Source organism: Aythya ferina (genome assembly GCF_964211825.1).
Source record: "Aythya ferina genome assembly, chromosome: 3".
Classification (NCBI taxonomy): domain Eukaryota; kingdom Metazoa; phylum Chordata; class Aves; order Anseriformes; family Anatidae; genus Aythya; species Aythya ferina.
The window spans coordinates 62,181,725-62,195,052 of NC_140298.1; the positions used below are offsets into that span (position 1 = coordinate 62,181,725).

The 13,328-nt window shown below is 36.9% G+C and overlaps 1 protein-coding gene across 4 annotated transcripts in view; it reads right to left on the bottom strand.

The window, feature by feature from the left end:
• The window catches only part of MDN1 (midasin AAA ATPase 1), a 93,973-nt gene that overhangs the window by 4,673 nt on the left and 75,972 nt on the right, over positions 1-13,328 (bottom strand). For 2 of the 4 annotated variants that reach the window (XM_084514365.1, XM_084514364.1), the window contains exons 84-99: positions 13,116-13,253; positions 12,011-12,152; positions 10,964-11,139; positions 10,590-10,733; positions 9,766-9,898; positions 8,873-9,198; positions 8,481-8,642; positions 8,045-8,146; positions 7,621-7,822; positions 6,833-7,003; positions 5,445-5,602; positions 3,543-3,632; positions 2,452-2,567; positions 1,677-1,851; positions 937-1,010; positions 730-844 (exon numbers count right to left, since the gene is read on the bottom strand). In XM_084514365.1, coding sequence (XP_084370491.1) covers positions 730-844; positions 937-1,010; positions 1,677-1,851; positions 2,452-2,567; positions 3,543-3,632; positions 5,445-5,602; positions 6,833-7,003; positions 7,621-7,822; positions 8,045-8,146; positions 8,481-8,642; positions 8,873-9,198; positions 9,766-9,898; positions 10,590-10,733; positions 10,964-11,139; positions 12,011-12,152; positions 13,116-13,253 — 2,424 coding nt within the window. Of the gene's footprint in view, positions 1-729; positions 845-936; positions 1,011-1,676; positions 1,852-2,451; positions 2,568-3,542; positions 3,633-5,444; positions 5,603-6,832; positions 7,004-7,620; positions 7,823-8,044; positions 8,147-8,480; positions 8,643-8,872; positions 9,199-9,759; positions 9,899-10,589; positions 10,734-10,963; positions 11,140-12,010; positions 12,153-13,115; positions 13,254-13,328 lie in introns of all 4 variants that reach the window. The other 2 variants (XM_084514363.1, XM_084514362.1) reach the window with 1 other exon arrangement.

Consider the following 13,328-nt stretch of genomic DNA (forward strand, 5'->3'; position numbering starts at 1 on the left):
AAATTTTCATTGCTAATAAGGCCATCAAAACTTCAGTAAACTGCTTAAGTGATTAATGACATCATTAAAAAAAATACACCCTATTTCTAGGCTGGACTTCTTTGACTTTGACTTGAAACAAACTTATCTAGCCACATATTCTCCATTAATAAGACATCAGCTGTCAAATACTCCCAATTTTGCTATTTCTAAGATTACATTTGAGCTATTTTGGTCTCTACTTTTTCATTTAGTATTAACAGAACATCATCTTCAAATTTGGAAAGGTAAGAGTACAAAAACCTTCCTAAAAGCAGAAAACTTTGCAGAAATCCAGGAAGTAATACTACAGAAAGTTATTTTCTTCAGGAAGCAGCCAAGTCTGACAAACATACAGGCTGACAAACAAAGCTGTTGTTCTTCCTGGAATCCAAGACATAAATCTTCAAGCTCCCAGAAACTTAGGTGGTTTGTCACTGCGGCACAGACAAGAGTAAGACTGAGAGCTTATACCCAGAAATGTTTGTGACCTGGCACAGAGAAAGATGAAGGTGACATAAATCAGAAATATGAGTGAGAAAAAAATCTACTTTCACAAGATCATGTGATAACTCGTTACCTAATGAGTTATTACACACTTAAATATCAACAACCGGTACAGGTTAAAGCAATCATGAAACCACCAAGCTGCTGATGTCTTGGCCTGGAGAGAATTTGCAAACCTGGTGTCCTGGAGGCATTCTTGCGTACCTGAGCTATTTTTGTTTTCTTCTGCTGAAATTTGCAAAGGCGCAATATCCGTGTCCCCGACTGGTCACTGAACTGTTCGTGGAAGGGGTGCAGCAGCTGAACAGTCTCTCCAAAGCTTTAGAGAAAAAAGTTATAGTGTGAAACCAGTACTTGCATTCTGCTCTAAAAAATCTTAAAGAGAAGTGTCTATATTTTAAAGAAACTCACCTATACACAGCAATTTGTCCCACTTCTAGAAGAGTCAGTGCATTCCCAATAACTGCCAGGGATTCATACGCAAGCTGTGAAAGAAGGAAGTTAAATGAAAAATAGGGTACTGCAAGTTTTTCTCAGTTCAGTATTCAATACAAAAAATGTTACTGAAACTATTTTTCAGTATCTAGTAAAACAAGTGAAGGGGCTGCTTATCTTTTTTCCTGTTATATTTATGTGAGATAGTCATTGACATAAAAATACACTAGTTCTACTTGAAGACTTCTGCTGACTGATTTAGACAGCAGATTAGATTTAGACCACTTTGGACAGGCTAGGGAAATAAAGACTGAAGTAACTATTTTGGAGGAAACATGCATTTTTCATGAAGACCTACATGAGAGCTATAATGAACTAATATTTAACCCCCCCCCCCAAACTATATAGCTAAGACAACTAAGAAAACTACAAAAATAATTTCCCAGTGGATATGCAGACCTCTGTCTAATGAGTTTATTATCTTCTCCTTTCAGTTAAATTTCACTGACCTTTTAGCAACAAGTCTCTTAGGCATGAAGTCACAAGAATTCGAGCCCATGGATCAGACAAATAACTGCCCTAGAACCACCAGCCAGCTTTCCAACAGCCACCACTTCTGCATGAAATAGGTGAGCTGCTGACATATGCATCAGCCAGGGATAGTCTCTTTATAGTCCTTCCAAAGTGTTTTTTGTTGTTTATCTGTTTGTTTTTACCTGTTTAGAGTGATTGTCTATCATACTAGAGGAATCATCAATCGCCAAGCAAATCTGGTACTGTCGTTTACTGGGCTTGGTCCTTCGCAACCAGATCTTATCCTTCCGGAACTGGCTGGCAATATAGGGGATCACTTTGCGCATGTTCAATCTTTTCCCTGTTCTGTAGTCTCCTCTGAAAGTTAAGAAAGAAAAATATAGTTACAGAGCTTATCAATAAATACCTCATTCCAGAGATCCTGACATATGCAGCATATGTAGCAAAATACTTACAATATTTTAGGAAATTAAGTAAAATAAGCAAATAAGAATTACTATTTCTGAATCTGTATTTAGGTATAAATAAAAACAAAACAAAACAAAATAAAATGCCCGTATTTCTAATACAAGATTGATGTTCTGTGCTCTTAAAAGTTCTTAAACCTAGGTACCTAAAATGGAAGACGTTGCATTTAGACCCCTCCACTTTGCAACAATACAATTTACATTCTGACATTTAACAATGTCTGTGACTCAACAGCATTTCACAGGTTGAAGTTGGTTTGATCAGCAGCTGCACAGAAGAAAAAAAAATATAGGAGGCAGTATCCTCAGGATAAGTACTTACCACTACATCACATTTGTGTTTCATAAAATAACCTGAAGTTCCGATACAGAAGTAAAATTAAGGCATTTGCAAAGAGGAATAATTGCTAAAATAAGAACTTTAACTGTAGAGATACAAAATACCCCCCAAAAAGGCGTTTAAAAAAACTTCACAAAAGTCCCAACTTACTTCAGCTTGGCTGCCTGTGTGGGTTCCAGTATGAGCCGTAGCTGTTCACAAAGCTGCTGTGACAGAGGAGCTGTCAGTACTAAATACCTCTGCCACAACTGGGCTGCCTCCTTCTCCTACAACATCGTACATCACAGAAAAAAATAAAAAGTGAATTATGTAAAAAGTTGGGAAGCACCGCCTGAAAGAAAAACAAACCTCTGTGTACCAAGGAGGAGGTAGCATCAGCTGAAACTATACAGGGGTCTACAAACGTAAGGACAACAATTTGCTTTCGAATAAGAACGTTCCCTGCTGCTACAAAACCGCAATGCACGAGGACTGTTCCTCTAGGAACTTGGGCATTGCTGCTGATACAGGAAAATCTTGCAGTGGCTACCATCTGGTAGTTCACAGTGCATGAAGGCAAGCCATGGGCATGGGGTGCTTGGGGACATGCTTTAGTGGTAGACTTGGTACCGTTACATGATGGCTGGAGGGATGAATGGGTCTTTTCCTACCTAAGTGATTCTACAATAAAGGTTCTCTCTCAGCCCTCACAAATAACATTAATTATAATTCAGCAAAATGATGAAGTCTTTACACTGGCAATTTCATTCAGGAATGACTCCCAAACATGGCTTATTATTCATGACTAGGACAGTCAGAGCAAGTATCTACCACCAGATTCCGGTTCTCTTACTCAAACTCCACCACTGCAACTGAAGAAGGCAGCTCGTGTTAATCATAATTTTGTGAAAGCTGCATCCAGCACTTAACTACAGGTGATAATTCAAAATGGAAGGAGCTTGGCAGGGCCAAGAAAAATGTTTTTAATGATGTAAGTTTCAGAAGTTATCAACAGAGTAACTTTCTGCAGATAGCACGTTCAAAAAAAGATCTGAAACATGACCCTGCTTTAAGAACACTGTTGTTTTGTTTGTTTTATTAGCTAAGTTAAACATAACAAAACCCAGCATTTAAATCACACCATTTTGAATGTTTAGATTCCAGCCTGCTTGACTTCCTCAACACTTCAGCAGTAAAACAATATAAAATAATGAATTGTAGGGTTCTTAAGACAGAGTCGACACTAAAATGAGGTCACTAACCTCCTCTGGAGTTCCAGGCTGCTGTGTTTGCCAAGCTTCCAACTGCCTTTCAAGTTCCTTTCTCAGCTCTTCAGGATCTCTAACGATGTGCTAGAAGTGTAGTTACAAGATTTATGAGACAGTAAAATAAGTTCATATATCTGCCAGTCCCCAAACCTCAGCAAACTATAGAACAGGAAAAGGGCACTGTTCTTATTCCTTTAGACACAAAAACACCTGAAAGATTTGAAGATTTCATTTTAAATCTCTTTTTTTTGTTAGCTTCCATGTACATGAAGTACAAATACCCCCCCCCCCCCAAATACCTACCTATAAACAAAGCTAGGCACTTCTATACAGACAATGAAAATAATCAAGTACAGAACCACAAGACAATTTGAATGAACTATCCTGCCAAACACCAGATCTAGTGTCAGTATAATGGAGATCAAACTAATATTACATGGCTGTTATCTTCCAAAATAAAATATTCTTCAGTTAATTACATTTTTAAAAAAATCATCATTCAAACCACTTCAAAAGGATTGAATGACACCTTCCTCTTCACATGCCAGCACTTACTGTTTGATAAACCACTCTGTTGAATGGTACCTAAGCTGTATTACATTTCTTTAACTTTTTTTGTTATTTCAGCGACTTCTGTTCCTTACTTTTAAAACCATAACTTAGACAAGCAGACATGTATGGTCTGCATAACCCACAGGTTTACTGGGTTAAGAAAAATAAGCCTGTGAATGCAAATTCAACAATATCAATAACTTAAATCCTTCAGAAGCAGCAACAATCCCACTTGTCACCTACTGCAGGTTTGAGGAAGGGAGGAAGAATGTATGTACAGGGGGGCTTCTTCCCTCTCCCTCACCTGCTGGAAGATGAGATTTGCACTTCTCCCCAGCAAAGTTTCTCCTTTACTCTTGAAGTGATGCTGCAACAGCTCCCCCTCCTGTTTGAGGTTATGCATATCAACTGCAGCACCTATCTATTCTGACAGAAGCAGAACACACTTCAGCAGCCTCTTCCCAAAGGGCTATCATTTCACATTTAGCACTAAGGTAGAAATATCAGGTCTAGCCGACACACAATGCATATAGGAACACCTTTCTATGGCGTGTGTAGAAACAGTAAGATGCTTCCCTCAAAGTACATACTCTGGGCACACTATTACGAGTGGACGTTCTGTACTTCTAAAAAACAGACACTAGAAGTATTAATTCTTCATCAACTGGGTATGCACCACCTATGGCTTCTATGCCATAACCCTATGATAAAATGCACTTTTTACAGCTACCAATATCAATTGGAAAACTGTGCTGTACAAAGATCTAGGAAGATGATCTAGGCTGTAACAGTATATTTTTTAATTGCAAAGCTCATATAAGGCTCACAAGTGTTCCAGAATGTTTGCAATTAGCTTTAAGGAAGCAGTGTGTTGCAATGATGAAACTGAAGGTAATTTTTTCTCCAAAGTGGTATTTTAGGTGTTTTAGGTATTTATGTGTCAATTTCACTGACACATAGCTGTCTCATCATTCTGAACCCTTTTTTATCTTAAGGTCACACACCCTCCCCTATTGCTTTCTGCTCCACTCAAACATTTTATCAGGAGATTCAGCTGGGCAAAACAGTTCTCGACAGTTACAAACAAAAGGTTTCTTTTTTAGGAGTGAGGATTGGATCTTGCTACTAAGAATGTGGAAGAATTTCCATTTTAAATGCATCATTCAGCTGCATATACAACAGTTGGTATTGTGTTACTTTTCATTTGCTATTAAAGAAAAGCACGCTGCTGAGTTATCTGAATCAATGCAATTCTAAACTTCGGCATTCACAGAGTGTCATTAACTCAGGTCAATGAAAACAGACAGTTCCTGTACTGGTAAGAAGATGCATTAAGTATCATACCTGGGAAGTATCCGTCAAAAACTGATGGGCTGTATGTATGGTAGAGTCCTTGCTTCTCTCTGGCTTTTCTTCAGCTGCTTTTGGTAACTTTTCTGTTGTAGAGTCACTGGCATCTTCAGAGTCAAAATTCTGGATCTCTGGCTCCACTTCACCTGGTCCTACAATCACAAAATTGTGGATCACACAATACAGCAATTGGTATTGCATCTCGACTCTTTTCAAAGTCTCTCACAATGTTTCATAATGCTCAGGCATTATTTTTTTTTTAAGAGAAGTGCACAAATATTAAGACAGAGGAACAGAGTGAATACAAGACCTTGCAACTCAAAGAACATAAACCATTTTGCAAAACAAACCAAGTGCTAGTGAACACATCTTTAATGCTTGAAAATTCCATTAGTGACGTACATTTTTCAACCTACACAGCCTCTCTGAGCAAGTGACAAGAAGAAAAAAATTGAGAACATTCACAAAGTGATCATTTAAAAGAAAACAATCTTTTCTTATCTCATTTTTTACTCTCTACTTCAGTAATGGAAAATTTTCCTCTAAATCAGAATTCAATTTACAAATAAAGGACCAGACTGAAGGTTTTCTTTTATTCTTGTTTATACTATACTATTCAACAACTATTTTTTTTTTTTTAATTTTTAAAGAATTATTCTAAGAACAAAGCAAGAATTACATGGAAAAGAAAAATAAACTGCTTGCATGTATGCCTGTACCATAAATTTCTTATTACATTTAAGTGAAGAGATTAAACCTGAAGAGAGTAGGAGAGGAAAAGGCAAATTCAGGCTGGTAAAACTCATTTTCTATCTCCAGCCAGCTTTTGTGTTGTTTGGTATGAAAACAATCCGAACTTCCAGGCTGCAGCATCATTTACTTAAATGCACCAAAATTAAACTTGTGTGAGGCAGTCACTTTTATTTCATTTTCTATTTATGAAAGAAAGTAGTGAGACAATGACACTACAGTGCTATGTCACCTGATACTGTTCAGTCCTCAATTTTCTGATGTTTTATCCAAAGTTACAAATAAAAAAAGTTGATTTACATGGTGCTGATGCTGGTGTCACTGCAATCTATTGTTATATGCCCATTAATTGTGTTTAAGACTGCGGAAAAATGCTTGGTTTTCACTTCTTCAAAGAAGTTCATAAAGATTAGAGACCTTTAACTAGAAAGAAAGCAGCAAACCACTCTGTCACTCAACCAATTTAGAAAAAAGGCTAATGCTGGTTACCAGACCAGAGTAAAAATACTGTTGCAGAAAAACCAATTGATGTTTTAATCTTATAGAATGTATCCACTACATGCAAATGTAAATACCTACATACATGTATAGACATTAACACTTGTGTTTATAATGGTTTTAAGTTAACATACCAGGATTTTTAGAGGCAGTAGACTTCATTTCTGGCTTCAGCTCCTCTGTGTCTACTGCTGTGAGATCCTCATCGTTCTGCATTTCTGTTTCCATAGCTGCATCTTCAGAATCTCCCTCTTCGTTTTCGTTTAGAGGCATTATAGGTTTCTCCTGCTCCTTGCTAGCCACATCTATACAAAGGCAACAAGACTCATTAAGGAGGGAGAGGAAGGAAAAAGGAGAGTGACAAAGAAAAGCCACTGCATTTAAGTTTTACTGAACTGCACAACAGAGCTGAGCTATTGTCTCAAAACATTTATCTTTCACCGTGCTGTGCCATGTTGTGTCAATGAGCTATTGCTCTGAAAATCTGAAGAATAAGACATTACTTTAATAAAAAACAATTTAAGGTCAGTTTAGAGGAATACTTTTGAAGAGTCACCACTTCATTTGATACAGAATAAAGAACCTGTTGCATTAATCTATGTATTTTGAACATGTGGTAACAATGTGGGCCTCAAAATAAATGAAATGAGATGAATAAAACGAGAGAAAATATTTTAAATAGGTTTAACACACTAAAATCCCATTTTATGAGTGAATGCACTATTTTCAAACGTTATCATCAGCCTGTACCTGATTACCAACGACAGCATTCATTGTAACGAAATAGTGTTATGCCTTGCAAAGCAAGAATGTTAAATGTGACCACCAAAAAAAAAAAAACACCCAAAAAACTACAGCAAATAGGAACTTTGGGATTTGATTCTAGAATGACAACTCTTTACACTCAGAAATATCACCGTACCATAGGTCTGTGCATCATAGCATTCAGAGCCTTCTTTAATATGTTCAAACGCATCAGCTTCTTCCACGTTTTGTTTAGGTTGAGTTGTATTCTGCTTTGCTTCACTGCTGGACTCTATGGTTCTCAGTCGCTTGTGGATATGTTCATTGTGATCTCCCATGGAGCGCTCATTGTCTGCCTGACCAGGTTTTCTCTTGAAACTCTGAAAAAAAACAAACAACCACCATGAACTTCAGGTGAGGTGCAGACAAACACAGATTAGAACATGAGTTCTAACAAAGAGAAACAGACCTGAGTATTTGCTGGTTAATATCAAGTCATTCAAATTAGGTACAAAACTTAAAAAAAAAAAAAAAAAAAAAAAAAAAAAAAAAAAAAAAAAAGGAAAAAATGCGAAAATTATTAAAAAAAGAACAAGATGAACCTGTGTATTCTTTCTGCTTTGCTTTTCAGAAGCCATCCGGGCCATACGTGTGGATTCATGACCTTCTGATTGATTTGCACTTGCAGCTCCACTTCCATATTCCTGAGGCACACACAAAAAAATTGAAACTGTAACTGAAAAGGTATTTAGCAACCATTGTAGTCAAATTTTAGAAATTAAATTGAATTGCTGTGCAGCCTTCTCGTGCTAGTGAAGAATGGCTCAAGAACTGCAAATACTGGCAGACCAAGAATTAGCCTAAACCTACTACACACTTCACTGCTAGGAAGATATCTTCATTTTTTAGGTGAATTTCTAAACGCTGTTCTAAAATTGCACCTTAGACACTTCTTAAAATATGGCAGCAGTTCTTTGATTGTAGCTTAAAAACATACAGGTCGAGCATTTCCTAATCAGACACTTCCACATAGCTTACCTCTTTAGATTGGTCTTTTTCTGAAGCCTCCCCAGCTAGTTCTACAGCACTGTCACTCTGCAGGTTTTCTTGCCCAGTCTGCCCTTGTGTTTCGTGCTCCATTCTTTCCTCAGACTCGGGAATCTGCTCATCTGTCTCTGGATTATCTTTGTCCTCCTCTGCCTGAAATAAGATCAGTTTATTTTAACATTCTAAAAAGCATGGGGAAGCAGAAGGCCGAGGAAGTAACTGGAATACAGGTAGAAATACACCAGATAAATAGTAAGCAGATCTGCCGCCTTCATAAAAATTCTTACTAACATCCCACTGCAATATCAAGTTTGTCTCAAATAACAGAGGACAATGAAGTCTCAGGGAAAAAAAAATACAGGCTTTTATTTATTACTCTGTACCTGAGGTTGAAGGCCTTGGTCACCAGCAGGGATTCCCTTCTCTTTCTCCTCTTCAGCAGATTCATTTTTTTCCTCATCAGGTGGTTGCGACTCTTCCTCTTCTGCTTCCTCAGTGTTCTCAGTATTTCCTTCCTGATCATCAGCATCTTTCTCTTCTTCATCTTCCTTTTCCTCTTTATCTTCAGAAATGCCTTCTTCAGCAGGTTCTGCATTTTGATCTCCTTCTTTTTCTGCTTCACCGGCATCCTCTTCATTCTGATCTTCTGTATTCTCTGCCTCATTTAAGTCAGCAGGTTTGTCATCTATTTCAAAAGTATTCTCTTCTTCTGCATTAAAAAGTCAGAAACATATAAAAAGCTTTCAGGGAAATACAGAGACAGTGAATACTAATGATATAAACAGAACAAACCTACGCAACCTAACAGAAAAATCTTACAGAAAAAATACTGAGAATTCTGTAATCTATGGTTTTCTATAGCAGGTAATTTAAGTGTCGCAATTAGTTTGTAGCTGACAACACATTTTAATCTAACATATTTGATGGTCAGTTGATTTTAAGTGCAAATTCTTCTAAGTATCAGGAAAAAAACAAAACCAAAAACAACCGAAGAAACAAGGAGCTTCTAGAATAAGTTAGGATGTATCACTTGGCTAACATCTGAAAATATGCTCCACAGCGTGCACTGAAGACAAGTAAAGAAAAATGCTGTAATGTTGATTTCTAGCCTGATATTTTGATATGTGGAGCTGAAATTGCAGTTTCTTGTTATATAGAATTCTACCACCATCACTTCTCTTTATAGAGAAGAAAAGCTCATTATCTGACTCTTCCTCCATTATTTCCACTTGGCTTTCATCTGGGAATCTGTAGAGATTTTCAGCTGTACCTTCACCTTCTTTCTCCTCATCATCACTCTTCTCATCATTCTCCAGGTTCAAGTCATCAGGAAGGTCCAAAGGTTCAACTTCAGGCTGCTTTTCTTGCTGGCCATGATAAGGATCTACTTCATTCTCGTCATACTCACGCTGTAACCAAAAGGATGAGAAAAAAAAAAACAACAGGTACATGGTAAGTGAGAGGAAAGGCAAAGATGAGAAATAAGCCACAAGTGAATTCTTTAGTACACAAAAATACCAAATACAGTATTACATTTTGATCAATTAAAAATGAAATTTCGATGATACACATCCACACGTATAAATAGCAGAAAAGACTAATTTTTGCAACTGCATCTACATATACTGGTTCTTCTTCAAAACAGCATCATGTGTTCATAGTATTTTCCTAGATGAAAGACTCTGAACAAAATCTACACTCTTGCACATGGAAAATGCACTCTTGCACACTATGGAGAATCTTCAGACATACTACAGTCAGATGTTTGGGATGAGTCCCACTCACTTCACATGCTTCTGTCGCTACACACAACAGAACAAGGACTTTCTAGCTTTGTCCATCAAAATATCAGTTCAGTGTAAAGCCTTTCTTAAAAGCCATTACACATTCTGACTAGTTCAAACAAAAATTCTTTTGAGTTATCCATCTGAAAATATATAATTAATTTTTTATTTTTTTTTACTCCAAAATGAACCAACTTTTCTGAATGTATTAAGTGTCTTCACTGTTACATAAAAAACATTTCGAATTCTCAGGAATGCATGACATGAGCAACAGAATACAGTTCATCAGCAAGACATTCTAAGTAGTCATTTTTACCTCATCAATTTGTTCATGGATTTTCTCTTTATTTTCGTTATCCTCTGTTTGATCCTCTTTTTCTTCATCCTTGGGAGGCTGTTTTTTATTATCTTTGGTTCCTGTACCCAAATTGTCATCTTTTGCAACAAGTTCAGAATCCTCCTGTCAACCAACAAATCCAGAAGAAACTCATTATGCTACCTGCTTCTCAAAGTCTGAATAACAAGACAACTCCTACAAGAAAAAAGACACTAAACACTAAATAATTTAGGATATCCTCAAATTATGCCCTTCCAAGACCAAAGAGTCAGGTATGTAAGGGAGTACGTTCCTAGTTTGTCATCTCAAGAGTTTAATTCCTTTGTTGTTATTCTTCTCCCTTTTCTCTTTACCTCATCCATTCCTGGTCCAGTTTCTTCTGTTTTACTACTGGCATCATCATCATCATCATCATCTTCATCTCCCCAGAGCCTCTCATCCAGCTTCTCATCAGCTTCAGCATTATCAAGATTTCCCATTTGCTTATCCAGCTCCTCCTCTTCCTCCTCATCAGATTTTTCATCATTTTCTGTGCACAGTTCAGAATGTGTCTCAGTTCAGAGAAGATAAAGCTAACAGCCACACTTAACACCTTAAATTCATCAACCTATACATTAAGCCATGCAGAAAAAAACACATGCACCAACACCCAGAAGAGCAGGGGCCTAGTTACACAGTTCGGGGTGCTCTTTTGGACAGACAGACACCACCAGTCTCTCCCTTAAACTAACAAGTGTCAGGTGTTAAATATGAATGATTTCATCTCTGCAATCCTTATCTTCTCCCTCCTCCATTTTCCAAATGTTTGGCATTACTGGGAGAGGAAAGATCCATTCTATTAGTTTTATAATGTCTGTTCTTTGCTAATGACCTTATTCTTGGCACTTGGTCAAGAATTTTTTGAGTAGGTTGATGCTACTGTAGTTTGTAAGTCACATTAATTTCAGATATTCCAAGTGTTACCTTCTAAAGTGATAAAACTTGCGTGAATAGCAAGTTGAAAAATAGCATTTGGCAAAGTTGTGTTTTTTTTTTTCGACTGCTTGTAAGTTAGTAATAGTTTTCTTAGTCACATTTTTAAGTTAACTACAGCCACATTCTTTTGTAAGTGAACAGCTCCACAAAGTCAGTAACTATTTTTTTTTTTTTTTTAAATGTATCTATGGGTCACCTTACAACAGGAAGAAGGAACCAACTCCCTTTGATCCAAAACCACCAGAGTAACAGAGGAGAGAAAATATTTAATTTGTAAACGTCTTAGGATTCATATACAAATGACACTACTCTTTTTTGTTGAACACTGACTTTTTCAGCATATGCTTCAATATATGAAAGTATCAACCATTATTGGATTCATCTATTACATTTCTTATAAGTTTGCCTTTGTGTAAGAACCAAACCTTTTTTCTCCTGTTCTCCATCATGCATTTTTCCTTCAAAGTCCTCTGACATTTCAATTGCATTGTCTTCTCCTTCAATGTCTGGCTTAGAATCTTGATCCTCTTTTTCCTTCTCCTTGTCCTTTTGAAAAGAGTCTTCTATCTGAATTGTTGGTAAAACCAGAAGTTACACCAGACCTTGCCTATATATTAAATCTTAAAGCACCACAACAATGTTTTTAAGTTGATATACAAACATAAAAGCCAACCTAAATGGGAGACTAAAAGCAATTTCATGTTTCTTTACTTAAAGCATCTAATGCATCCCATTGTTTCTTAACATGGATCTCAAGTATTATTTTTTTTGTGTGTTCATTAAAGCTAGGATAATTTTTACTTCAACCCATCTGTTCAAGAGAAGGAGCTATATCATTAAGCTATCAGTTGATATTTTTAAGGGGTTCTGACTAACTATAACCTCGTGTTAGGTTATCTGAACTACATTCTGGTCATTTTAGAGCCAGCTCTTCATTTCTTGTATGAAATTACTAGTCTTAAAAGTAAAGCATAATATGTGCAAAGTGAATTAAGCCTCTAAAGTTCAGCTTGGAGCCAGACAGGTCAACCATCTTGTGCCCCTTATCAGCATTCTAAATTCAGCATGACTTCACAGAAAGCCACCACAGAATGTTTCAGTAACTCTAAATAGACCTTCTCAGCCTGAAGGTCCAGGTAAATTCATATTAACCCCACTGTACAGCTTCTGCAAGTCTGCTGTCTCTCCAAGCAAGCATGTCATTGTTTCCAATCAAGTCACAGATGAGTTAAAGCTTTGTATTTTTTTTCCATTACTCTACACATTCCTCCCCAAAATCACTCAGACCTACAACAATATGTTCAGTAATATGCCCAAACCAGTCTCCAGTATTGACATACATGTAAAACCAATACAAACTACTGTTTATTCCTTAACCGTGGAGCAGTTAAGAATGTTGCTCGAGAAAGAAATGCTAGTGAAACAAAACAAATATTTGCAAGTAAATGGAAACAGCTTAGCATATATTTCATTTAGTCTCAATTTTACTTACTCTCCCCTCCCTATTTCCCCCTCCACCAAAAAACTTGCCTGATCTTCACTTTCTATTTTGTCGCTCACATCCTTCTTGCCTTCCCCATCTCCAATGCCACCCTCCTCATAGTCGTGAAACTGTGTTGCTCCCTCTCCAGCTTCATCTTCAAGTAATTCTTTTGGCAGACAAAACCCCTACAAAGGCAAACAGAAACTCAAGTCATTCTGTAGTAGTTTTAGACTTAGACATCGTTAGACTTAGTTGATATT